At 33.8% G+C, this 13,039-nt stretch overlaps 1 protein-coding gene across 1 annotated transcript in view; it reads right to left on the bottom strand.

Annotated features, from left to right (window-relative positions):
* Positions 1 to 1,219: 1,219 nt before the first annotated feature.
* Positions 1,220 to 13,039, bottom strand: part of LOC129233108 (doublecortin domain-containing protein 2-like) — a 66,059-nt gene continuing 54,239 nt past the window's right edge. Inside the window, exon 7 of the mRNA XM_054867167.1 lies at positions 1,220 to 1,455. Within this exon, the coding sequence (XP_054723142.1) occupies positions 1,273 to 1,455 (183 nt within the window). The 3' untranslated portion in view covers positions 1,220 to 1,272. The remainder of the gene's footprint in view (positions 1,456 to 13,039) is intronic.

Consider the following 13,039-nt stretch of genomic DNA (forward strand, 5'->3'; position numbering starts at 1 on the left):
TCAAAAAGATTTTAAAAAACTTCCTTCTGAGCACTATATCTATCATAATCCACTACAACCAAACTCAATGTTGTATTAGAAACTAATTTGAAAGATACATTAGACCCAACCTACAGTTGGAGGTTCATATGGGGCTGTCAATGTTTTGTTCCATGTTATGAATAAAAAACTATGCTCTGGAACATTTCAAAACAGCTGATTATCCTTAATGGGCATTAAGAAAGAATTTTGTAGATAAATATTCAAAAAATGCAGTAAGTTACCGCCCTAAGCCAGGGCTAAGGCAGAAATACTTAAAATACACCACCAGCTCAGTTTTTCGTCTGAGGACTGCAGTTTCATGCTTTTTAGCACTCATCAGCCCGTAATAGGAATCACATGAGCTGGAGGCGAAAAACCTCTTAAGGCAGCCAAGAGAGCAAACAAACTGGTAGCTAATGTAGAATTAGCACACCAGATGAGTGACCGCAGCAATGGAGCGGTTCAACTCAAAGGTTTTCCAGGCTGATGAGTGCTAAAAAGCATGAAACTGCAGTCCTCGGATGAAAAACTGAGCTGGTGGTGTATTTTAAGTATTTCTGCCTTAGCCCTGGCTTAGGGCGGTAACTTACTGCAAAATACCATGATTTGCCATCAATCTTTGAGTTGAACCGCACCATTGCTGCAGTAACACATCTGGTGTGCTAATTCTACATTAGCTACCAGTTTGTTTGGCTCTCTTGGTTCCCTTAAGAGGTTTTTTGCCTCCAGCTCATGTGATTCTTATTCCGGGCTGATAAGTGCTAAAAAGCATGAAACTGCAGTCCTCGGATGAAAAACTGAGCTGGTGGTGTATTTTAAGTATTTTAAGTATTCAAAAAATGTTCAGTATGTTACCGCCCTATAGCCAGGGCTAAGGCAGAAATACGTGAAATACACCGCCAGCTCAGTCATTTCCAGCCGAGGACTGCAGTTTTGTGCTTATTAGCACGAAACTGCAGTCCTCGGCTGGAAATGACTGAGCTGGATTAGCACGAAACTGCAGTCCTCGGCTGGAAATGACTGAGCTGGCGGTGTATTTCACGTATTCAAAAAATGGTTTATGAAAAACATTTATTAAACAAGAATCAAATAATGACAGCAAATATTTTTGAAATTGTAATTTCCTTTCCTTTCCCTTTGTTATCTGGTTAATGTTTAAATGTATTTCAATTTTATATGTGTTCAGGTCCCTGAAATTTATCTTCATATGAGTTGAGGCCCTGGGGTAAAAAAAGGTTAGGCACCACTGCTTTAGACAAATATGTTTTGAATATCGAGAGTCTGTGAATGTGATAAACTATATTTATTAGCAGATGCTGGTTGATCCCTCCCATTTTGTTTTTTCTGCATACTGGGCAAAAATGCAACAATTTCATCAGGCACATCTAAGCTGAGATGTTGTAGTGATCTTTCCATATCTGGAGTAATGTCATCCTAAAAATAACCAAAAGCAAAGAATATAAATAGAAAATTTGGAAAGCAAATATGAAGAAAAAAAAAAAAGCAGAAAAGCAGCAGAAAGCAGAAAAAAAAGCAGAAACAGAAGTTCATTAAAATTATATATTTTTTTCAATCTTAACTTTAGTTCTTTGGATCCAAATTTATACTAAAGCATGAGTTAAGTGCATAATTCATTATTAGAAAAAGGATTTACTAAAGGTACAACATGGGATCCTGAATCCGAAATGCTTGAGACCACGACCTTTTTGAATTTCTGAATTTTCCAGATTTGGGAATCAAAAAATAGTGAAAACTTCTCCTGTCATGCTGTATTTTTCATGGTTTACCCAGTTTTGCTAATGTTTGTGCTAAAACTCTTTTATTTTTTGATCAATCTGAATGAAAGTTTACTTCATTAATCATACCTGCCAACCTTCAAAGAAAAAAAAACAGGAGATTCCACTACAGGTATATAGGTGATTCACCAGTGACATATCTTCACAACAAAATTATTAAATTATGCTTTAAAATAACATGAATACTAAATTTAAAGTGAAATTCGGATTTTTCACAGATGTAAGCTAATTGGTAACAGCAAGAAAAATATATTGTAAATGAATAAACCAAATGATAAGGACTAAATTGGCTTAAAATTTCGTACATTCCCTTGTCCCTACCGAAAAAAGTAGCTACAAAAATTTAATTACTAAAATCTGGTACAATTCGAAAAAAAAAAAAATCAATATATACTGAAAATAAAATATAAAATAAGTAGGTGTAGGGTAGCACATGTTAAAATAACTTCAAACTTTCAAAATAATTGAAATATTTTCAAGATGCAAAAGGATTGAAATTTGCTGAAATTTTCGGCAAAGCACGTGCTTCGTTGAACATGCAATGTCGATAGCATCCAAAAAATTTATTTTTACTAAATGAATTATTAATAGGAAAAATTCTTATTCCCTGACATTCCTAAACTAGAAAAGAGCGCCATCTATTGAGAAAAAAGTGAAACTTTTTGATGATTGACTGAAAAAACGGGAGAAAATCGTAAAAAACGGGAAAATGGAAGCAAAAAACGGGAGTCTGCCGTTAAAAACAGTACAGTTGGCAAGTATGCATTATGCAAAAACAAAAGTCAGAGATAATTTGCAGCAGCATATAGTCTGCAGACGTTGCTTTTTATTATTATGCAATGTGACGATCAATACAACGAATAAATCATTTTTACTAAAAATAACCTTGTTCTTTTGTTCAACAGGCTTTATATTGCATACTAATAAGAAGAAAAAAAATCGTTAACAGAAAGTGGATGTTAAAAGATTGATGCACAATTACAGCAAAACGCTTGTTTACGCATAACAAGTGGCATTAAACGTTTAAAAAAAAAAAAAAAAAGCCGAATTGAAATAGTTTTTTCAACAAGTAACTGCCAAACATCAACAATATCAAACTTTTAAAACTAAGAAAAAAAATCTTTTTAAATATATATTTTTTTAATTGTGGTTTCTTTAAAGGAAAAAGTTCTGAATTTCGAATCTTCCGAAATTTGGTATTCTGAAATCGGATTCTCATACTGACGGATCAAAATGCAAACTTTTAACCTACACATTTAATAAAAATTTTAACCTACAAAATCTTCTTGCCTGCATGTAAAAATTATGTTCATATTTTTAACTATTTTGTAAACTATAATTTATTTTACTTGAGATTGAGACGATTATAACTCAATCACACCTGCTTGCCTTGCAGTTCATATAACATGAATTATAAAGTGCTAACAACTGTAATCAAATGCCATCCTCATGAAAAAGTAGCAAGATTATATGCAGTGAAATATGTGTGACAACCTTGATTAGATCATAGTTGCCAATTTGGGAAAATTTTAACGTGCAAAAAACTAGTGCTGATTTGATAATAAACACCCAAATCAGTGTTATAAATTTTACTAGCTGCATGTAAAAAAAAAAGTGCAAGTTCAACTTTCAAAAAACTTTTTTTTTAATTTTTTTTTTTTTTTTTGCACTATTTGTTTTTTCACATTAAACTTTTATGCATTTACCATCACTGAAAAAAAGAATGTAAAATTTGGGAAGTCTGTATCAGAGCCGGCCTTAACGAATGCGGGGCCCGATTGGAGAATTCTGGCTGGGCCCTTTACAGAATGATTGCATTTAATTTGAGACAAAGGAAAAGAATGAGGGTGAATTTTAAAAACGTTTGACAAGTTTAACAGCGAGAAGTTTTTGATGTGCAATTTAGTGCTTTGACAGAAAAGTTATGTACCACATGCTACAAGACCTAAAAGCGAAGTTTAAGTCTTTGATGATGTTAGCAATAGGACAGAGATGGGAGGTCGACTTCCCCCGGAATATTTTAAAAATTGAAGTCTTCAAACTTAGTTTCAGTTGGGTGAAGAAGGGAGAAGGGTTCAAATGCCTCTCCCGGAAGAATTTTGAATCAAATAAAATTAACTGAATTTAAAAAACAGCTTTTGGGCCCCTAAAATTTGGATGCCTCGGGTAAATTTCCGCTTTGTATGCATGCGATAGTTAGGTCTGAGGTGGGGCCTTTACTTGATTACTCACAGTACTAATCGATGATAATCATTAAAAATTAGTTCTTTGAGGGCCCATTACCTAGTTCACCTTTTCCTGGCCGCTTAGTAAAGGGTACAGTCGGTAAGGCTATTGTTGATTTCAGATGTTCAACTAGACAGATAATTTAACTTTTTTCCAGAAATTTGTTTGACACAAGTAGTTTTGGAAATGAATTCTGCTAATTTTAACTCCGAATGCTTTTAACGAACTTAAAATTACCTAAAAGCTTCAGGAACCTCCTTAAAACCATCGATTGGACTAAAAGTAGCTCAGCATTCCCAGATTAATCATCAGTTAAATATTAAATTTTAACTTTTTATTTTCATACATTTTTTTTCTTGTATATCTAAAGGAAAAAAAAAGGTTTTTTTTTCTTTCGGCGCGGGGCCCCTGATAGCGCGGGGCCCGATTGGACCCTTTTGCTCTAATCGGCATAAGGCCGGCTCTGGTCTGTATACAGATACAAATATGATGACCATCAACAGGCTCTGGGTGAGGCCTTCAAGATTTAAAGGCCATCCAACTAGCAAATGACGTCATCGTTCGTCAATCCACAATGATATTGGGAAGTACGTGCTTCGATTAGTATTTTGGTTTAATTAAACTATTTGGTTTATTTATTATTGTCTTCTGTTATTTTAGTAGCATTAAAAGTTCTACTTTTTCATTTGAAAACATAAAAAGGAACCAATAATCATCATTAAAAAAATACACTGAGCTTAATTCATAGTATTTTACATAAAAACATTTATAAGTCTTACAAAGTATTCAAATAACTAAACATGATTTTATTTTACAATCATGTTAAAACGAAGTGATAAATAAACACAGTTTTATTTTTCATTTGAAATTTTTTAAAAAACTAATCGCATTTTAACTACTCGTATATTGTATTGAAACATCAAGTCTTAAAAACTATTCAAATAAATAAATGAACTTTCATTTTGCAATTACATCATAACAAAAAATAATTTTACCATTGTATTTGAATAAGAATTAAATGAAATTTTAAAAAATAAATAAACAATTTTACTTAAGTAAACGGGAAACATGACTGCAATATGTTTCAAAGACTTAACATCAAATAAAAGTACATAATACCAGATTATTGATGTTAACTTAGCTTAGGGTGCTGTTTACTTTGGGGTGCCATCCCCCAAAGTAAACAGCGCCCTACCCCGTTCAATTATGAAAACTTCAAGAAAAATACCCCTAAAACATCTCCCCCATCTCCTTTAAAATTCAAGGGCACAGTTATCAGGGATGAGAGTGGTCAGAGAGCAAAAAGGAGGAAATCCCCCCCCCCCAAAAAAAATCGTAAAACAGATGATATCCAAAAAAAAAATTTCGTGAAATGGATGATATCCAAAACCGCATCAAAACAGAACCTGAAAGCCATGATATTCAAAAAATCAACAAAAAATGTATAATTTACCAGTTTTAAAGGTAATACGTATTTAATTAGGTATGAGTAAGAATTTTGTATAATTTCTGCATTGCACCATTTCTTTGCAAGGGTGTTTATTCCTAAATAAATCTAAATTTTGAAAAAGAGGCAACAATTTCTAACTCCTGAGTCCTTGAACAAAGGGTTGGGGAAGACAGAGGTCAATCTTGGCTGCATCACACAATAGTGTCAACTTATCATATTTTTTAGAGAAAAATACATTTTTTCATTAAAAACATTTGAGTTTATAGTGTTAAACGAGTGAGAACATAAATTTTGAAATTAGATCTGTTTGTAAAGTAAAACTTTACAACAGAGAAAAATCTAAAATTTCTTTGTGACAGAACATACTTTTCATAGTAAGAATTGAAAATAAATAAATATATATGTATATAAACGATTTGTTATCTTTTTCCTTGCATTGGAACTCAAAATTTGTTTTTGAGAGCTTTCTAATATTGGAATAAAAAGAACAACTTACAACTGCCTCATTTAATCATGAAATTTCTAAACTTTTAACAGGTTGTAAAGCTAAACCATATTTGAGATTCACCATAAATATTTTTTACCCTTTCTTAAATACACAAAAAAAATGACCATGCCAAGTTACAAAAAAATTCGAGACTGTGGGTGCTAAGCCACATTTTTTGATTGAGTTTTGCATTTTTTTCTAAAATAAATTAAAGAAATAAAAATATTATTGAAATGATGAATAAAATAAGAAGATATAAGGTAGTACATAGTAAAAAACCACCCAACAACAAAAATAATTGAAATACTTTCAGGATGCAAAAAGATTGAAATCTCAAACGAGGCATGCAACTTTCGGTGCAGCACGTGTTTGACGTCGTTGGCTTGATTCCAAAACGTACGTTTTTGGCAGATATCGAGGAGGATTAAGATTCAAGGGGAAAAAATAGAACAAGTAAGAAATCGGGGACCGAAAATTTCAAAAAATCGTATTTTTTTCCGATTTTTGAGGAAAATAAGGACTAAAAGAGGCAAAAAAAGGAGGAAAGGGAGGAAAGGTCTTAAAAACTAACAGAAAAAGCCGGAATTCCGGCAAAAGCCGGAAAACTCTCATCCCTGAGTTATTTATAACTATAGCCGTTGCAAGGCTATCATTATTACTCACGCTGACTCACTTTCACTCAGCAGACAGTTACAAGACTTAATTATATATATTTTTAATTGCCTCTACATTCCGGTACGAAGAAAGGATGAGATAAATCCAACAGTATTGTACTCAAAAATGTGCATTCGAAGTTACATATTTCCTATTTCATCTATTTCAGCCAGAGCAAGCAACACTACTGTTTACTGGTAAACTGCACTACTTTCAAAGTTTCGCTCCAAGTTCATAGATCGATGACTGGTGGCGTAACTAAGCGGGGGGAGAGGAGTTTTCTGGCCCGTTATCACATGGGCCATGCTCTGGGTTCAGCTAGGCTGATCCTAGTCAGTTAACAAGTCCCCAATGAAGATCAATGGCCTCCTCTTCGGGTGAGCTTATTCGAGTGCCCACGACCCTACTAACGTAGTCATTTTCCTCATTTCCAGATTAGCCTGAGACTTGAATAGCTTAAAACAACAACCCCTCGTCCTGCTTTCGGTGCAAAAATTTAACCTACAGTCGACGCTCATTATAACAACCACACATTATAAAGACCGTCCCATTATAACGACCAGTGGTAAAAGTCCCAACTTTGATCCTATGAACTTTACGTTAATTTGCCTTCGTTATGACCGTTCTGTATCGTCTAATCCAATACAACGACCGAATTCAGTGGATGCTATTTCTAGTGTTCTTTCCAATAAAACAAATCTGTAGCTTGAAATGACATTGATTATTGTTTACGGACATCTGCTTGAAGTTTTCAATGCCAAATCCAACTTTGAGAGGGGGGGGGGGATATTACCATTCACCACAGCTAGCACAGAAAAAATAATGGGAGGAAAAATTGAGAAATTTCCAGATTCCTAAGAAAAGGGAGTTGACAGATGTGTTGGTAGTTTGGTGTTTGAATCTAGTGGTTTTTAAGATTTCGGGTTCGCGTGAGACTTTTAAATGTTTCTTTGAAAAGCAAGAAAAACACAATTTATCACCTATATCTGAAACGGAAAATAATGTTTTGCAAAAATCACGTCTGCTAAAAAGGCAAACATCTGTTTCTGGTTTTATCTTCAGAAAATGTAGTGGTAGCAGTAGTAGCGGATTTGTAAGTGTGTAACATTTTCCTCCCTATATTTTCTACTTTAAAATTTTTTAAATATTCTGTCATAGTATTTTGCACACGATTTTTCTTTAAATTCCTATGATAAAAATAATTTGGACATTTAACTGGAATGTTTCAAAAAGTACCATTTTTTTTGGAACAACGGGACATGCATGATGACTGTGTATATTTTTTTAAATTATACCTCTTATAACGACCACTCGTTATAAAGTCCTTTTTCTCTGGGACCGAGATGGTCGTTATATCGAGCGTCGACTGTATTAACATCCTTTTGATAAATTTACACAACTAAATCATGTCCCCACTGACTCTTTGTTTCATATTAAACCTTTTAAGTCTGGCATCATAATTGAAATCTGAAAATCAACTCACTAGTCTAGAAGCCCTACTTTGAACTCTTTCCAATAAAGAAATATCTTTCCTGAGATAAAGAGACCAAAACTGAACTAATTTGGTATGTTACAAATACAAATACTAAAGTGACGACCAGCAACAGGCTCTGGGCCCAGCTAGACTGGTCCTAGTCCATTTACAATCCCCAGTGAAGATCAATGGCCCTCTTAAAACTATCTACTCCCTTGCTCATGACCACCTCTTCCGGTAAATTGTTCCAAGGTTCCACTACCCTGCTGTAATAATAATTTTTCCTAATATCCATGTTAGCCTGAGATTTAAATAGCTCAAAACAATGACCCCTTGTCCTGTTTTCAGTGCTAAACTTCAGCCCCATAACATCTTTCATTTTAATAAATTTAAACAACTGAATCAAATGAAAGTTGAAAAATAAAAAAATAACAGAAATCACATATTTCTTTCCCCATACATCTTCATTCTTTGGCAATTAATTTGATTCGCAACATTAGGGGGGTTTCGTTTTGACAGTGTAATCGAGAGAAAAGTAAAAAATCAATCTACTTAACTTGAATGATTTTTATTGAAGCTAAAAAGACTAGGAATGATAATCAACAGACAACAGGGATAACTTGAAACTGATTCTACAGTGTTACTGGTTACAACTTAAGATTTGAAATAAACTTGAGGGAATTCAATAACTCCAGAATGGAACAACGACCTATCTACATAGCCCTCAACCCCAGAATCCTTATGAGTTTCGTAGCAACCTTTAGCGAACATAATTTTCTCCCCTAATTTTCCTTTCTCATGCGACAAACAGTCTGAACTGGAAAAAAAATCTACGAATGTCTCAACAAAAAAATTCGATCTATAGAGATTTTTTCGATATATCGAAACAATTTTTCTACGTAATGAACATGGAAATTTGCTGGGATTTCGATATATAGAAAATTTCGATATGTGGAAGTTCGATATATGGAGGTTCGACTGTATCTCCCTCCCCCCTCGTTGGACTGACAAGAGACGTCGACTGTCTTCGAAGGGTAGAAATTGTCCCGAAATTTCAAATTCCAATGAAGATGTCACTGTAATTCTTGAGTCCTGGAAGTCAGTGTAGTTCAGGCGGCAAAATCATGAGGGTCATGAATTTGGATAAACTTCTGGATTTAGGTCAATTTGTACTGGATATGAGCCCAGGTAAAATAGTTTGAGCACATAGGCTTTAGTTCGACTGCATGGAGGGTCTAACTTTGCTGGTTTGGCCCCGGAACTGCAGTAGCGTTTTCTTTCGAATTTGAAATTTTGGCACAATATTTGCTTTCCTAACATCTGTCGCATCTCTTGTTAGTACAACGTAGGGGCGGTGGAATTTATTCTATACTGTGAATACATTCAGTTGGGTGATAATTATTAGAAATGACGTTCCAATAGTGATCTCTGAAGTGAACTGAAGAGGAACCTTGCTAAACGCAAACCAAAACTGTAAACTGAAACGCGAACTTTCAAATCCAAACCAAAACTTTTTCATTTTTGTTCCGCGTTCGAGTCCATATCGTAAAACAGTCAGTCTCTCTCGAACCACCGTAGTGTGTAGATATGTGATGTAACGTTAGCTAATAAATGTAATTAATTTCTTTATTAGTTAAATTATTGAGCAGTGACTACATAAAGCATGTAACAATGACAACACTACACAATTAAAGGAAATATAAAATGATTATAGAGAGAAGGCCCAACGTGAACTACAGATGAACAAATGAAGGTAAGCTCTTTGCTTATCTATTATCATCTTGTTTTATTTAAATTGATTTCATATAAATGGATTATTATTATTAGAATGGCCTACCGAGTTATAACAATAATGATATGCAATATCAAGAAAAGAGTAAAAAAAGGTTCATTTTAAAGGAAAAACCATTGCATTCTGGAGCTAAACTAGAAACTTTGGACCCCCATTCCGGCCAAACTAGGACCTATGCAGTCAAACCGCTTTACCTGTGCTCATATCTAGTGGGAATTAACCTAAATCCAGAGTTTCGTCCAGATCCGTGACCCTCAAGGTCGTTAACCTAAATCCAGAGTTTCGTCCAGATCCGTGACCCTCAAGGTCGTTAACCTAAATCCAGAGTTTCGTCCAGATCCGTGGCCCTCAAGGTCGTTAACCTAAATCCAGAGTTTCGTCCAGATCCGTGACCCTCAAGGTCGTGCCGTTTGGTAGTCAGATCACAGTAAAGATTTCCATTATTGTACACTGATTACTTTCACGCTTACAGAGTTAAAAGTAATTTGTGATTGATTCCCACTGAATCACATTTTGCTAAAATCCTGGTTTCTTTCAAATATAAGAGAGAAACATTTTTTCCATGCATTATTATTAATTGCGATTTGTTCAGTACACCAAAGGCCTCTTATAGTCAGATTTTATATATTGTGACAAATTCTGTAAATAGTTTCCCGTAATGAATATACAGCCCCTTCACCTCTTCTCCACTTTTGGAGAAGCTCACTGTCAGTCATGACGAAGCAGTCAAAGACGGCAATATTGTTACAAATTCTGTAAATAGTAATTATTGTAGCAACGTAAACTGTAAATAGTTTCCCGTAATGAATATACAGCCCCTTCACCTCTTCTCCACTTTTGGAGAAGCTCACTGTCAGTCATGACGAAGCAGTCAAAGACGGCAATATTGTTACAAATTCTGTAAATAGTAATTATTGTAGCAACGTAAACTGTAAATAGTTTCCCGTAATGAATATACAGCCCCTATACATTCGGCTGAAGTATACGATCCCCCTATTTTTCATTGATAAGATTCGTGAATGAATAAAAAGAAGAAATAAGATAACGGTCTACGATTTCCGAGAAGCATTTGGAATCTTGTGGAATATTTGAGAGTTCTCTTTCGGTGTGTATAAAAAGCGTCACGCATGATAAAGAGTTTAGTTTCGATTGAGAATTTGTACTGAGAGTGTATTAGCTCTGTTTATTGTGAGGCATTTCGCTGTGTTGTTTTTCGTATTTGGAAGTACAGTTGGCTCTCTGTTTAACGACGCTCTATTTAACGACTTTCTCTATTTAACGACTTTCTCTATTTAACGACGGCTTTTCACGGTCCCAGATGGTCCACTGTAGTGTTAAAAGCATTCTATTTAAGGACGTTTTCTACTTAAGGAGGATTTTTTGTGGTCCCTTGAAAGTCGTTAAACAGAGAGCCAACTGTAAATACGTGTGTAACTGTTGAGTTTACGGTGTTGTGTGATATTTGCTTAATTGCTGATGATTAATTTAGCAGTTGTTGACAATCTTTCCTGTACAGAGTATAAATAAATTTCTTGTGTTTTTAATCAAGAACTGTGTCGTCCTTTCAAGAAAGTTGGAAGCCGCACCGGATCCGTTACAATTTACACATCTAAATATGTTACATAGTCATTTAATTTCAGCATTATCTTCCTATCTAAGTGATTCCCTTTGCTCATCACTTATTTGTTAATTTTCAATGCATATTTTTTTTTGTAAGAAATTGCAAACTGTTTCCAACACTTTTTAACAAGAAATATAAATCTATGAAAAACAAACTAGTCTCAAAAACTAAAAGTAAACATATTCCAAATAAAAAAAATTAATTAAAATAAAACTAAACATAGTGCAGAAACTTGGAGCTCAAACTTTCTAGAGTCACTATGCTTACAAAATGCTAATTTTCTCACTACTGTTAAATGCATGTCAATTAGCAATTATTCATTTACATTAATTTCTTTCCAAAAAAAAAAATCAGTCTCATTCTAAATATTATAGAGCATGCAAAGAAGCTGCTCTATAAGGATGCAAAGAAAAAGATTTGCAGTAATTCATGCATAAATATTTTGTTGTCATTTTTCACTTCATTAACTTCGCACAAATCATTTTTTTACAACTCCTAAAAGAAACGATAGAATATTCTAAGACAATTCCAAGGAACTGAATAGTGTATTCATACCTATCTATAAATTACAAACAAGTTATAACAATTTAATGAAATGTTTGTTTGAAGAAAATAACTCGTGCTTCTCGAGTTTTTTCCTTTGTAAAGAGGTCTTAATTAGCAGTTAAAACACAACGCCAGCAGATCAACAAGTCCTCTGACACAGCGATTGGTAATTCATTCAATTTTATTAAATTTATTTAATTTAACAAATTTTTCAATATTATTTTTGAGGGAGGTGGTTGAGTCTTTAATGGTACAGTGAAATAATACTTGATAACAAATTGAACTAGTTAAAAAATACTGTGACAATCTCCAGGGGTGCCCACAGGGAGGGATTATGGCGCAAGATGCGCCATCAAAAATTGGGGGGGGGGGATTTTAAATTTTTTTGAAATTTTATTTATTTAAATTCGTTTATTGATTTAATTTTAAATCGAATAATTTATTTTACTTTATATTGTTCTGTTCATATTTTATCTCACTTATTTATTAGTTGCTGTGTGTGTGTGTGGTATTGGTGTAGTACAGAACTTTCTAATAAAATAATAATTAAAAATAAATAAATAACTTAATTAATTTAAAATTAAATAAATGTAAAAACATATAAATTTAAAAATAAATATATAAATTTAAAAAAATTAAAAATAAATTAATAAATTTTTAAGTAAATCAAATAAAAAAAGAAAGCTAAAAATAAAAAATAGAAAATAGACAGAGGGTTGAGAAAAAAATTGGGAGGGGGGGATTTCGCCATTTAACTTAGGGGGGATGGGCACCCCCTGACAATCTCTCCCCCCCCCCCCCGCTTTGCAAAAAGGTCTCCTAATTTTTTGGAGTATAGAGAAACTGTCTGCAGTTGTCTGCCATAATGTTATCAATAGCAGTTCCTTCACTTTCAAACAAGAACACAAGCACTTCACTTGGTACCCAATCAACATAGGGCTTTTAGTTAACCCTACCACCAAATGCAAATTA

The sequence above is a fragment of the Uloborus diversus genome, unplaced genomic scaffold (genome assembly GCF_026930045.1).
Source record: "Uloborus diversus isolate 005 unplaced genomic scaffold, Udiv.v.3.1 scaffold_17, whole genome shotgun sequence".
Lineage (NCBI taxonomy): Eukaryota > Metazoa > Arthropoda > Arachnida > Araneae > Uloboridae > Uloborus > Uloborus diversus.